Here is a 14,026-nt window from a genome sequence, read left to right on the forward strand (position 1 = left end):
TCAGCACCCCACAAGAGAGGACACAAGACTGTAGGGGGTTCCCTCCCAGTTCCGGCAACAAACACATCTTTTAAGCCAAAGAGCCATCCGCAGAGGGGAATGACTTAGGCCCAATACTTAGATGGACCATTGTAATGGATGGAGTGCTAGTTGTTACAAAATTAAGTTCCATTCATTTCACTTGTACTATTCTAAGTAGGATGGACATGGGATACAACCGTAGTATCTGTGCTTTTTGCATGTTTTAACAGTACATCTCAATATCGTATCAGTTCAGCAGGGTTCATGTAGCCTTATATCGGTTGCATTTATATGAGAAAAGTACAACCGCCCTTCCTTCAGGCATGATATATCGGCAAGATAAAGTACCTGAATGGGGCATTGCAAATGCTACAACAGCTTCCCTCAACTGGGTGCACTGCAGATGTTTTGGACTACAGGATGCCTGATCACTGGCCAAGTTGGCTGGGGCCGATGGGACCTGAAGTTCAAAGCATCTGGAGGGTACCAGACTTGGGAAGGATGGCTGAAACTCTGACTGATAAATACCGGGACTAAGGCTTTTACAAAATCACCATGCAGAAATAGTGGTCACCTTGCATTCACGCTAACGTGTCACTGGATGATGTTGCTTTCTTTCCTATGCCTTCCATTTTCTCTGCTTTTTGCTTATAATATGTGCCTCCTCCCTTCATGTTTTCCTTCCCAAAGGCAAGTATGCCATGCGAGACCTGGTTCACCGGCTTCCGGGAGGTAACAACAACAGTTCAGCGAGCAAGACCATGTCCGACGATACCGTCACTGCCGTTTGTTGCACCTTACACGAAGTCATAACAAAAAATATGGAGAATGCCAAGGCCTTACGAGACGCAGGAGGAATCGAGAAGCTTGTTGGCATTTCCAAGAGTAAAGGAGACAAGTATGTTTTGCGGAGCGTGCCTATTAGCTCTAATTTAATTAATGCTTGTCTACTGTAATGATTTCCTGGAGCATAGTAGTTTATCATGTGTTAGTAAGCTTGACATGTTGGGGAAAGGTAGTGGGGTGGGCAGATCATCTAACATCAAGGTGTCTGACAGTTCTGGTCAATACTGTCATCTGAAGCATCAAGGATAGTGTATGATTTAACTATGAAAAGCAATAACTAGTAATTATACTTGCTGGTATAAGGGCAGATTTCTTCAAGTAAGTATTTTTATTAGCTGCTGTAATGTGTATTGGATACTAAGAAACACTCATGTTATAAATCCATTTAAAAATCAAATCTAAACCCCACCTCCCAGCATAAGCAGAATTTCTGCCTTTCCAAATAATTTTAGCCTGGGTAATATCAGAGGAAAGTTGTTTCATATTTATTGGATGATGCTGTACTGGATATTAATGTTGATGTAAATACAAGAAATAATGGATTATGTGTTTCCACTAGATATTGGCTTTATGATGCTACTTAAAACACATTATCATTTGGGCTGATTTAGAGACAATAATACATTTCTTAATGGAAGCAGGATGGCTATAAGCTGCAAATGAAAACATACACAAACACACTATCTGGAACTAAGTGGTTATTGAAAGCATGAGATGGTAGTGCGTACAATAAAACAGACTTATTTATTTGCAATAGTTATATACCACTTATTTAAATAAATTTAATATCAGAGTTACAAAAGGAGACAGACAACATGTTCAAAATGGACTGTGCATACTACAGTCTTAGAATGATAACCTACAAGATAATAACATGGAATAGAAAAGCTTGAAGTTGCGAAGATTTTTTTCTCATTTTACTTTGAGACACTAATACTTAAAACTAGAACTTTGTAATTTTGCAAACTGTAAACTTTGTAATTTTATAGGATGGACATTTTTCTAAATGTTGTTCAAGGTTCATATTTTCAAAGAAGATTTTCGCTATGATCCGAAAGTCTCCAGCTTCCTCTTCTGACCATGAATTTGTTCCTAAATAAGCACTTGCTCATGAAGATACTTTCCTGACCTGCATTGCAGTCTCCTGCATACTCCGAAAAGCCCTCTTGGCAGAGGGAGTTGCAGTGGCGAGAAAGGGGGAGAGACAGACACCTGCCCATACTAGCTTGGATGCAACCTGTTGCTTACTTCGGCTTGCAGCAGCCAATGCTTGTTTCATGGGACTCCAAACAGCAATCACAATATAATTAAGTCCAAATTAGAACAATAATGTGAGATGAGATGCTGTGCGCTCTTATCCCAGCATTTCCTGAAGATCATCACATCAATGAAAACAAATTGTTTGCAGGATACTCACACTTCTGCAAAACCCCAGTCCAGAAGTAGTAGCAGGCACATTCCAAGCAAGCATAACCCCATTGCTGCCGGTGGCGTATTACTGGAGCTTCACCTTGCAGAAGCATTTCTTTCTTATTCTTTTTTTCACACTGTTCTTTCTTCTTATTCTTTCCCTTCCCGAATCACCATGGGGTACGCCTGTATCCTCTGCCACCTCTTGGTCGGCACACTGTAACTACTCGTCCTTTTACCCCTCTCCAACTCTTAATCGACGCAGAGAAGTTGAGGCAAACTCCAACATGATCGTGCTCATAAATAAACCAGCTGCTGAACAAATGGACTACTGAGTATCAAACAGTTTCCTTGAGTGTTTCGCTACTCACAAGTGTCTTTCTTTCCAAACAGGCACTCACCAAAAGTAGTGAAGGCAGCATCTCAGGTCTTAAATAGCATGTGGCAGTACAGAGACCTGAGGAGTCTCTACAAGAAGGTAAGATCTGTTTGCTTTTTTCATTCTTAAAATCAGCATCTCTTGGGGATGGGAAGGAGTTTTAGAATTAACATTAGAAATGAATCAGTTTCTTCTCTCTCTCCCTCTCTCTCTCTCTCTGAACATGATTTCTTGGGGGATGTGGGACAAGACATTTTGGTAGCAAACAGATGCTTTGCTTTGACAAGAACAAAAACCTGGTTCTTGTACACAGAGATAAATTACAAAAAGTATATTTTAAGCCAAAGGTTCTGATTTGAGTTTTATCATTCATAATAACTGTAGAAATGTTTTAAACACAGAAAAGTCACATGCAAAGTGAAAGCAAGGAGCCATTAATTATTATGGAGCCCATGCAACCACTGAGTACGGAGATGACCAGAAATATATTTGGGTATGCTGTGATTTGGGTATCACATGCAACTTTAAAGCTATCCCTTTATGTCACCCTGCTTTAGATCTATCATTTTTCTTGGAAACAAGCTCCTAAAGCATAAGGTACATAGCAGTTGGCAAAGGCTGTGTTTTCCATGCAATTCAGTCAGAAGCATCAAGACTGTCTTGTGAGGAACCATTGTGAGATTTAGTAGTTCTCAGCAGCTTTAGCCCTTATTCTCTTTTTCATTTTCTGGCTCTTTTACAGAAAGTCATTTGGAAGTAGGTCTCCCTGGGAAGATCTTTTGCTCCCCACCCTTTTCCTGGGGGCAGTTCTGAAAAGCTGCCATCTAGCAAAACAATAGAGAACGGTTTCCATTACTTAGCCAATAGACTATTTTTAGAGCCTCAGAATGGCTCAGAAAATGAAGCAAATTATTTCTGCTTATTTTTAATAATAATGTTTGTTTCTAGTTCAGTCAGAGGTGAGTAAGAACAAGCTTGCTCACCTCTAAATAGATCTATGAGTGCAGTCCATATGCTAGGGAATGCTAGGAACTATCGGACCATTTTCTGTCTAAGCACGTACAGGATTGCTCCCCAAGCAACTGCGTAACATGTACAAGCAAGTATTGTTCTTCTTTAATTAAAATGTGTGTAGTGGTAATTGTGGTACATAACAGAGCAAGGAGTTTGTTTAACATTTTGGAAATAATTATCCACAGCTTGAGTTATTACTTTTGCACATGAAGAGAGGAGAGACTTAGCTGCCCTGTTATAACAGCAGATTTCTAAGAAGTTGAGTTGTAACCCAGGATTGTCTAATTGTATAAAATGTGCACCATTGGAAGGAAATAAACTGGAGAGTTTCCGAAAAGTTTTGGTTTCCATCAGCAATACCATATTTGCTGCCACACCTCTTAGCGCTGATTGTAGCTATTCATAAAAGGGATCTTAGGGTCCAAGAAGAAACAACTGTGGAGTCACTGCATTAATTCTTCAGCTGATGGAAGCCTAGAGAAGACCTCCATCAGTCAAACGAGGAGGAGGTAATTTTCGCAGGTTCCATCTCTCTCCTGCAGCTCACCACACTGTCTGGAAATTTCCTCAAACCTTCTGCAGGAAATGTGGCAGCAGTGGAGACTGCCGAGGGGATGGGGAATCAGCACAGATCACCTCCATCCCAGTTCTGATTCTGCCACACAAAAGAGCTACTTCCCAACAGAGCTGTGCAATGGACTGGGTACGCTCGGGGGGCAGGAAGCACAAAATCAGTATTGAAAGTGATTCAGAAAGGGATGCTGTAGTGAGGTCACAACACTATGAAATCCATAGGGTAGCCAGTACATTCATATTACTGTAAAAACTGGCTGGCCTGTTTTAAAAAGGATAGGGTAGAGAGTATGAAAAAGGGGACTAAAACGAACCAGGGCTTGAATCATTCTTGCAATGAAAGGTTCAGTTTTGGAACTAATAACAGATATGATAGAGATGAGAAATGCACATCCATCCCCTGTTTAGTTTGTGGGGGCCCTGCTGCCCCCCCCCCACCAAAACACCACCAAATGTGCTTCAAGGGAATCAGCCTTTTGCCAGTGAAATTTAGTGATGCATCGGTGGCAAAAAGGGCTCATTCAGCTTTAACACACAACTACGTATGCAGGCTTTTCCAGGCCCTTCTGCCAACAAGAACTACACCAACAGGAGCCAAGGGTGTGGCCTCTGGTGGGTTTGGTGGAGGGGCAAATTGTCCCCCTGCCCCTTGGAAGTTCCCTGCCCCATGATATGGATTCCTTAATCTGTAAACAATACTGTGAAAACGAAGAGATAATTCATGACTTCTGCCTTCAAAAGTGCTAGATCTGGGGTTGATCCAGTGAAAAAGATGCACATCTACGTTCAGAACAAGGCAGTATTTTTTCAAGCAATACTAAATGTGGGATGTCTTCCAAAAGAGTTTAACAGATTCACAGACAACCTTTAGCTTTGATTTCTCCATGGAAACTTTATGTTTAGAAATAGTGCTCCTCTGATGGTGAGATGCAGGGGGAACGAGGGACCAAATGCTAGATCAGCCTTCCCCAGCCTGGTGCCTTCGGAGGCATTTGGACCACAACTCCCAGAATTCCCATCCAGCAGGGACCTTGACTGGGAATTCTGGGTGTTGCAGTCCAAACATGTCTGGAAGGCACAAGGCTGGGGGAGGCTGTGCTAGACGATGCACATTTTGGCTGAAGTCCTCCAGGCGCTTACCTGGAGAACATCCCTTTCAGCTCAGTGGGACTCATTTGCGAGTGATGTATCCAGGACTGTTCTCTGCATCTCAGCCAGCAAGTCTGTTCGCACATCTTTACACTTCCGTTTGGGCTAATCCGAACTGTGGGCCCTTTTGCATTGTCAGTCCATCAACTCCATGCAAGGCAGAGATTATTTTTCCATCTTGCTATACTACTACTTCTGTTTCAGCATTAGATGCAGATGAAGGAATTCTAACTTTCATGAAAATGAGGCAGGGATGTTTGCAAGGATATGACCAGCGTCTTCAGAAGTGGGGGGGATGACATTAGGTTTGGACAGAATGTCCCTTAAGTAAACTTCTGCAGTGGAACAAGTGGAAATAATTTGGACTGTGGGGCTGCCCAAATATGATTTATTAATGAACAGCACGTCATGAATTACCGTTACCTCCAACCAAGCTAGTGATGTTTGTGTAGTTCAAAATACTTTTAAAAAGAAACTGTACTGAATGTTTTCTAATGTTTGCAATTCTCTTGAAAAGTAGCATATTCATCACAGAGTCATAAAATAAATAACCTTAGAAAAATAACCTTCCTGAACATTCAAACTATTTGGATGGTATTCGGTTTTCTTTTCCTCCCCTGGCTGCGTTGTTTCCATTTAAGCTTCCTTGGTCTTCCTGTGCTTGGGCCTCAATTGCCCCCCCTCCCCCTCCCACACATACACATAACACAACATGCATGTAGCTGTTCCTTCAACCCGGATATAAAGAGCCCCACCAGGTTCTTTTTCTTAATAACGGTAGGCCTGGGTGGCCCCATTTTGAGCCATGTGAAGTTTCCAAGTAGTGTTCCAAGTCCTCTCCATGTGTGCTCCGTTGCCCGGGACTTTGTGACAGTGCCCAGTTCACCTTTCTCCAGAAGTAGCCTATGGTGATAAAAAGCATTCCTGACCACAAGTACCTTCTGCACTTATTTATTTATTTAGGAAATTTCTATGCCTTCAAGGAGAAGAGCCAGGAGCGACTTCAGACTGTGCACCCATCCCTTCAGAACAGCATTGCCATCAGCTCCTAGGCCAGTGTGATCTCCCTTTTATTTAGGCTGAGCTTAAGTTAATTCATCGAACCCTAACGCATCACTGACTCCAGAAGTCCATTCAGAACTGTCACCACCTCACCTTGTTCTGATGTAAATAAGATATAAAATTGTGATAGTCACAAATTTATGGGCGGTCTCCCCAAAAATCTCAATTGTTTCATGCAGCAGCCCCCAATAAAAAACCCACAGCAAACCCCCTTAGCACCACCTACTGGGACCCAGAGGTTATCAGTCTCTTCCAAATGTACTGAACCTAAAAACCCATCACATGCTCCACCACCTTGCCCAAGTACAATATTTGGGTTTTTCGTGTCAGACTCAAACACTTCTTTTTTGGATTTTTTCCCATTTATCATGACTGCAATTTGTCTTGCTTCCTTGAGAGAGAGAGAAAAAAGATGTATGCAGAGTAGCACTCAGTGGCAGAACCTTTGTATCTTTTAAGTCAGCCTCCTAAACTGCAATTCCCATCTACCCCAACCAGTATGACCAAAAGTTAGACATGGTGAGAGTTGCAGTCCCAAAAGGTCTGGCAGGCCCCAGTTCAGGGAAGCAGGGGTGGATTCTTACTTCAAATACAGCAAGAGGAAGCATCTCTCTGTGCGCCCAAGCAGTGTCCCAGCCAAAGTCACTTCCCTCACATGGTTGAGGCTTTAGGAGGAATGGTTTCCTACTGGCCTAAAGTGCCAAGCTGTGTGGAGAGCCATTTTTGGTCAGAACACAGCTGTGGAGTGAAAGGATAAGAATCTCCCTCACTGTGGCTCTGATTTACCAAAGAGCTAAAGCATGGCTGATGCTGTGCCTTAAGAGTAACATGTAGTTTGATCCTCTGCTTTCCTTCATGTTTACTCCTTGTAATGCATTTCCTGCTGCCTCTGTAAATACTCCTCTGCCCGTAGTTGTGCAGAAAGTCATTCATCCATGTGGCTCCTCAGTCAGCATAGTCACTATATCCCCCCCCCCCCGCCAATTCTGACTGATGCATCCGTCACATGATGCTGCAACCAGGCCACTGAAGAGCTCCGTGGGTGGAAGGCTTCGCGAGTAGGGGGCAGCGATGGCGGCACCAGCAATCCAGCTGTAGATCTTGAATAAACTACTTTAGTCCAGTGCTGATACTGCTTCTCATGTGAATGCTCAGTATTGCTCAGGCATATATTCCTTCAACAATGCACCTTGATAGAGTCATGAGGGTAGGCTGAACTGAAATTTCTCTCCTTTGGTGAAGGAATGACTCTGTAGGGACGGGATATATTTCTGCCTGTAATTTAAAGCTGTTATAGTTGTAGAAAAACCATTGTGGCCTAAATCCCATATTTCTATATCACTGTAAAAAAAATACCTCATTGAAATAAATGATTGACTGACTGACTGATTGATTGATTTATGGCAGCGGGTGGCCCCAGACTTCAGAGTGGCTGAGGACAGAGGATTTTCACCTACCCATCATTCTGAGTCATGGCACGCTCACCATGCCCTCTCCCAGAACCAAGAAACCAGAATCTATTCCCAAACCCAGGTATTCTGGCTGTCAGCTGACCAGTCTTGATTTGTGATTTTTTTTCTATTTACTTATTTATTTACTTATTTATCTAAAATCTATATGCCACCAAGAATGCCTCACATAGTGGCTAACAACTAAAATGTTAACACATTTTTACACATAAAATGATGTTGAACGGTTACCTAGCTTTGCCTCTGCAAGAGCATGGAAGAGTTTATGTAAATACTAATCGGAATCAAAGTACAGTTATAGAAAGCAATGCATAGAATAAATTTTAGCATCGCTTACATTGTCAACTAAATCTTGCTCAGTTTGCAGCCCGCATGTAGTCATGAGGCAAATTCAACTCTATGAAGCAAAGCTATAAAGAGGCACTGGAATAACTTTCGTTTCATCCGTTCACTCTTCCTTCATATAATTTTTCCACAATGTATTGTGGAATGTATATGATTTGTATATCTATTGTATATACATTGTGCATACATTGTATATATACATATTCAATGACCATGTATATATTTTGGTCACCAGAAATCTGCTTGTTACTAAACCTTTCATGTTAGCCAAAATTTTTACTTTCGTCACAAGTTTTGTGAACCAGTGTGTGTATGGTTGGTTTTTGTTTTGTTGATAAATTGGTATGTATATTGCTTGGCTAATCAAGCCCTGAGGTCTGTAAGGCCATATAAAGATGGACACAAAGTAATTCACAGGTCTGTATCCTCATCAGTGGAGGCTGGTAATGCTTGGAGCTGGTGGGATAATGTCTTTCTTTTGCTCGGTTCTTTTCTGCCATTCAGTTGGTTCTAGTGGTACGTGCATTCAACACGTATGTACAGCTTCTTGTGCGTACAGGCCTGGATATACACTGTTGGGGATAACCCTTCACTAGCACTTGCTCCTGTCATTTTGTCAGAAGCCTTCCTCTGCAACTGCTCTAGCGAGTTACATCTGATACAATCCAGGGTATTTTTGTGTCCAGTGTATTTTTGTGTGCTCTGTAGATCAAGCTAGTGAGGTCCCAGGAGTTGGCCCCAAAGCAGTCCCTTATAGGTGAAGTTTTTCAAATGGATTTAACTGGAGCTGATAGTGGGTACCCATGGCTTCTCTTCCCTGAAAGAAAACCCAAGCAGGCTATTACTGTTAGGGAGTGTGAGGAATCCACCCAGGGGCAGAATCATCAGATTCCCTGGGCTTGGCTCCCCAGATTCTTGCCCGCTTTGCCGAAGCCCAGAGTCCACGTTCCTGATGAGCAAGCCTGGCATTCCCAGATGCTCCCAAGGAACTGACTGCCATGGACCTTCACCCAACTGCTGCTCCTGCCACCAAGGAAGGCTGGTCGTGGGGTGCCTTGTTGCGAGGGGCTGGCTGGGAAAGCAGCCCACCCCTCCGCCGTGTACATGCAAACAGCGCCTCACCCCTTTGGTTGCCAGTTGTGCAACTGAGGTTTGGCAAGTGTTTGTGGACTTCCTCCCTGCTCTGCGCACTTTGGAAGACCAGGCTGAGCATAAGAGGAGGACCATGAATGCTTGGAGGGACGGATCCTGACAAAGGAACTTGTAGGCACAGGAATCTGTCCATATTCCTCTTATGAGTTATTCCTTTTTTGACGTCAGGAGTCAAACCCTGAAGCAACAGTGTGGACATCATCTTCAGGGCCCCATTGGCTGGTTTTGCGGAGCTGACAAGCTGCTGTGCCATGTTGTGGGTGCTGCTGCAGTGCAGAGAAGATCAAACAGTGGCCCGGACCCCGTACATGAGGCTCCAGCTTGAGTCCCCTGCTACTTGGAAAGGATAGAAATATCTGTTTCTTAATTTAAACAGAATTTTTGGCGACAGAGAGCCATTGAAATATTTATCCTCCATTTGTGACTGTGCTTGATCACACAGTGTTTGTTTTATTGCAACAGTGATGTTTGTTATCACCACTGTTGTTTTGTATTACGTTGTGAGCTGTCCTGAGGACATGCTTGAAAAACACAATGTAATTTTTTTTAACCAAATGAAGGCTGGATTGGCAGTCGCATGACAGCTGCTTTCACCATTCCCGTTACCTGGGACAGTGGAGAGAAGGAATCTACCTGCTCCACTTGCTTCTATTCTAAGACTGTCCCGAGACCATTTGGTAGTGGATGGTGTACAAAAGTATCAATTGATTAATTAATTAATTAATTAATTAATAATTCTCCATCCTTCTGCATTGTGGAGAGCCAAGAAGCAGCTTGAATTCCCTAACTCCATGTCTCCGAACAAGTGGTGGGTGATGCGAAACTCACAGCAGTTTGCTGGGTGTAAGAACATGAGAAAGCCCTGCAGAATTGGGCCACGGACCTACCAGCTCCAGCGCGCTGCACCCCACATTGACTAGCCAGAGGCTGGACGCCACTAGAATGTACGAGCACACCATCCTGGAACCAGACAACATGCTGCATGCTCGTGCCTTTGCACCGAGCCAGGCACTCCCTTTTTATACACACGTATAAGCATGACAGGATTGGATAAATAATTTCCATAGCCTGGTGTATGCTTCATATTTTATTCCTCTTAGTATCCAAAGCCATCTTAAATAATAGACTAAAGTGTTGGTGCAGCAGTTGAGCCCATTTTTAAATGCACATTGATACAGTAACGCCAACTATACTGGAAAAGAGTTTTATATTTAAAGCTGCACTTAAAAAAAAACCGAAACCCATAATTGTCTTAGTTCGTCAGTCCTGCTAATGAGTGCTGGCTTCTCAGATGAGCTGCATCTGATTTATTTTATTCATTTGAGCCACGTTCAGACCTCACCAAAGATTGTTTTAATTGATTTGGCTATAATGAGAATAGCTATCAGTGGTTTTGTGTCAGATTATTAGATACATAGCCTAGATCATAGCATATATAATGTATTCAAAATGGAATAATGTCATAAGTGCACTCTAGACATTTCTCCACTGCAACAAAGAGATATATTTCAATAAAAAGAGCATTTCTTGTATATTGATGCCTTTTTACATTTTAGAGATATGAAATCTCTCCTTCTCTTGTCATTGCATGATGCATCATTCTGTCTTTGACTTGTCAGGACTACATTGTATTACAGCAGTTTTAATCATGTGCTATCATAACTCAGCAGTGGAGGAAGATGTAGTTGGACTCTTCTTATCCTCAGCATCCTTTCCTTCTAATTCATCCTTTGTAACTTTGATTCTGGCATTAAACACACCAGAGCTGGATTTATTTCTATACCTACGTAACAGGACACAGGAAAATTCTGCAAAAATGGCAGTGGAACTTCCGGCATAGCCAGTTTGCACCATGGACTCCTATAAGGGGAGCCTTCTGCAGGCTATGCTTTTGAGAACCACAATTCATGCCATGAACTTCCTTGAGAGCAAGTCAGCCTAAATCCAAATACATCCACATTCAACTAGGTTTCTGCTGAAGCTGAGAATCTCCCCAAACATTGCATTTGAATGTTATACTATAGAACAGATAATTACTCTTTCATCCTTCTAAATGATATTTCCACCCATCCTTCTGGGTCCTTATTACTTTGGATGAAAAATACTGCAAAAGAACAAAGACGATCATTTCTGATTATTTGTCACAGCATTAAGATGAGCCACACAATCCAACATGCACCCACAGCTTTCTTTGGGGTCATTCTTCCTATCTTCTGTTAAGCTGAAGCACTGTTGACCTATCTTCAATGAGTTACCATGATATGCCATGCTGTGGGTGGCCAAATGGCCCCGATGGTCCAATGGATGATGTGTTGGTGGCACCATTGGCGATCTTATTCTTTCCTTCCTTTTCTATAATTTCCTAGTGGTCCAGGCACCATATACAGGGCATGAGTCTGCTTGTAAACCATAGTGCACAATAGAGTAGCACTCTGGATTGGACTTGTGGCACACTAGCCAAAAAGTTTGGACACCACAAACATGTGCACGGCATTTTGTATGGGCAGCTTTATCCATTAATCGTATCACTTACTGATTTGGATGTGTGCATGAGCCATCATTGATTAAACACCGCCAATAAAACTTCCATACCATGATTCAACTAATATAGTCCTGAAATTAGAATATTTTCCAGCGGGGTTGGGTCATCCATCAAGCTGTGAGTGATCAAGGCCGTTTCATGAGCTAACTTAGGAAAATGGAAGCTTTAAAATCATGTCGATTATTTTAATCAAAGAATAGTATGTCTTAATATTCTCCCAGTTAAGCATTGAAAGGATTGTGCTATGGGTAAAGGAGGATGTTATAGGGCTGTTTTAAAATATATGATAGAAATTATATTATTTCAAATCCTCCAGTGTACAGAACATGCTCTAGTTTATTTGTGTAGAAAACACTGGACATGACGCATATCTGAAAGTTGTAGGATTTACTCTGCTTGATTTAGCACCACAACAATATCTGGTAAGCTTTTCACAGCTTTATTATTGAAAAGGTCCTATCTTTGTGCTCAGTGGAGTAGCTTCTTTTGATCTTTCTATAAAGAAAGACAGACAAATTATCTGTATAGTGGCAGTTCAGTCTTAATAATTGACTGACAACTTTCCTTTTGAAGTTCGTTATTTAACAAAGTTTCAAACCTTGCTCCAGGCTAGATAGAAAGCCAGAGGTGTCTGAAGGGCTCATGGAGGTCGCGGTTGCCGCTAACTTCTTAGCCTGTTCAGAAGTATATTGACATTCCTTTGGAGAAAGTTGCTAATACTTCTCAGGCATGAACTTCAAAATATTAAATGAGTTAGAACCAGAGTTGACCTTCCAGGAACACAAGGACTGTTTAACCTGAAAGAGAAAACTGGTATCCAGAAGAACCTTTCTGCTGGAGGAAGGCAGCAGGCGTCTCGTCTCTTCTCCGTCTGAACAGCATCATGGGCCCCGGGCAAAGCAGTGTACTGGGGCCCCTACGACAACTACAACTACTGTCAATTTTGGAAGTTTTCCCATTTTCCAAGGGTTACCATACACAGATTAGTATGGGGCCCACGGGCAAGTGCCCATCAGGCCCATGTGTTCAGACGGCCCTGCTTCTCTTCTCTTCTCTTCTCTTCTCTTCTCTTCTCTTCTCTTCTCTTCTCTTCTCGGCAGCTTTTGTCAATGTCTTCTTTCTCCGCAGCCCCCATCACACCCCTCATGTATTTCTGGAGGGTATTCCAACTGTCCAAAACAGCTTAGAGGGAACTGCACAAGGAGGGGAAATGGTCAACATTCACTTTCTCCACCTCGCGCCCCACAATTTCTGCCTTCAGGGTCATCGCCACACAAGTCTAGGTTCAGCTCAGTATCTCTTCATATCCTGCCAGCCAAACCTTTGGAACACAAGCAGTGAATCACCCACAGTGCCTCCTCTCATTGGTCAGTTAGGTATATCTGGACAACAAAGCGTCTCTCCGTCATTGGCCCATTCATTGTTTTATCACAGAGGGTGGACAGTTCAAGTAGGCCAGTGCCCTGGCTCTTGCTAAAACATCTAGATGGGGTGGGCAGCCATGAGCCAACCCTAAGCATGAAAGGGAAACTGCTAGAATAGCGCTGAGTCGGCACAAGGCTGCCTCTGTGGTGTAGAAAGAGGGGCGCACATCCGTTTGCTATTCAAATCATTCCTCGCCCAGAGAAATGGAGCACATTGCAGTCATGATATCACTTCCAGCTCTCTTTGCTGATACTTCCCTACCGTACAATAAAGCAAAGCATAATGCCTTGTTATTCCCTGTTCTTAAGGGAAATTAAACAAAGTGACCAGTGCGTGCAGCCATGGAGCATACATTCTGCCAGAAGCATCTGAGTGAGTCAGTGATAAGCGAGTAGTTTGAGCTCACCCATTCTCGGTGTAATCTAGTTACACACTCGTTGAGAGAAACAGCTGTGGGAATAATGGCTTATTAGTTTCCTCGCTCACAATATCGAGGGAGAGAAAGTTGGCCGCTGCTACCAGAATACAGATATACTTTTGGTGGTCCTGTTTCAATGGATGCAAGCTTTCATTCATTTAATCAGGCAGGCAATCAATGAAAATATTAATCTTAAATTAAAATTGCAAACTGGATGAAGC

General features: G+C 42.6%; 1 protein-coding gene across 1 annotated transcript in view; it reads left to right on the forward strand.

Annotated features, from left to right (window-relative positions):
• The window catches only part of CTNND2 (catenin delta 2), a 489,283-nt gene that overhangs the window by 440,568 nt on the left and 34,689 nt on the right, over positions 1-14,026 (forward strand). Inside the window, exons 16-18 of the mRNA XM_044442939.1 lie at positions 712-919; positions 2,671-2,755; positions 7,862-7,987. Coding sequence (XP_044298874.1) covers positions 712-919; positions 2,671-2,755; positions 7,862-7,987 — 419 coding nt within the window. The remainder of the gene's footprint in view (positions 1-711; positions 920-2,670; positions 2,756-7,861; positions 7,988-14,026) is intronic.

The sequence above is a fragment of the Varanus komodoensis genome, unplaced genomic scaffold, assembly GCF_004798865.1.
Source record: "Varanus komodoensis strain SLA01 unplaced genomic scaffold, ASM479886v1 scaffold40, whole genome shotgun sequence".
NCBI lineage: Eukaryota > Metazoa > Chordata > Lepidosauria > Squamata > Varanidae > Varanus > Varanus komodoensis.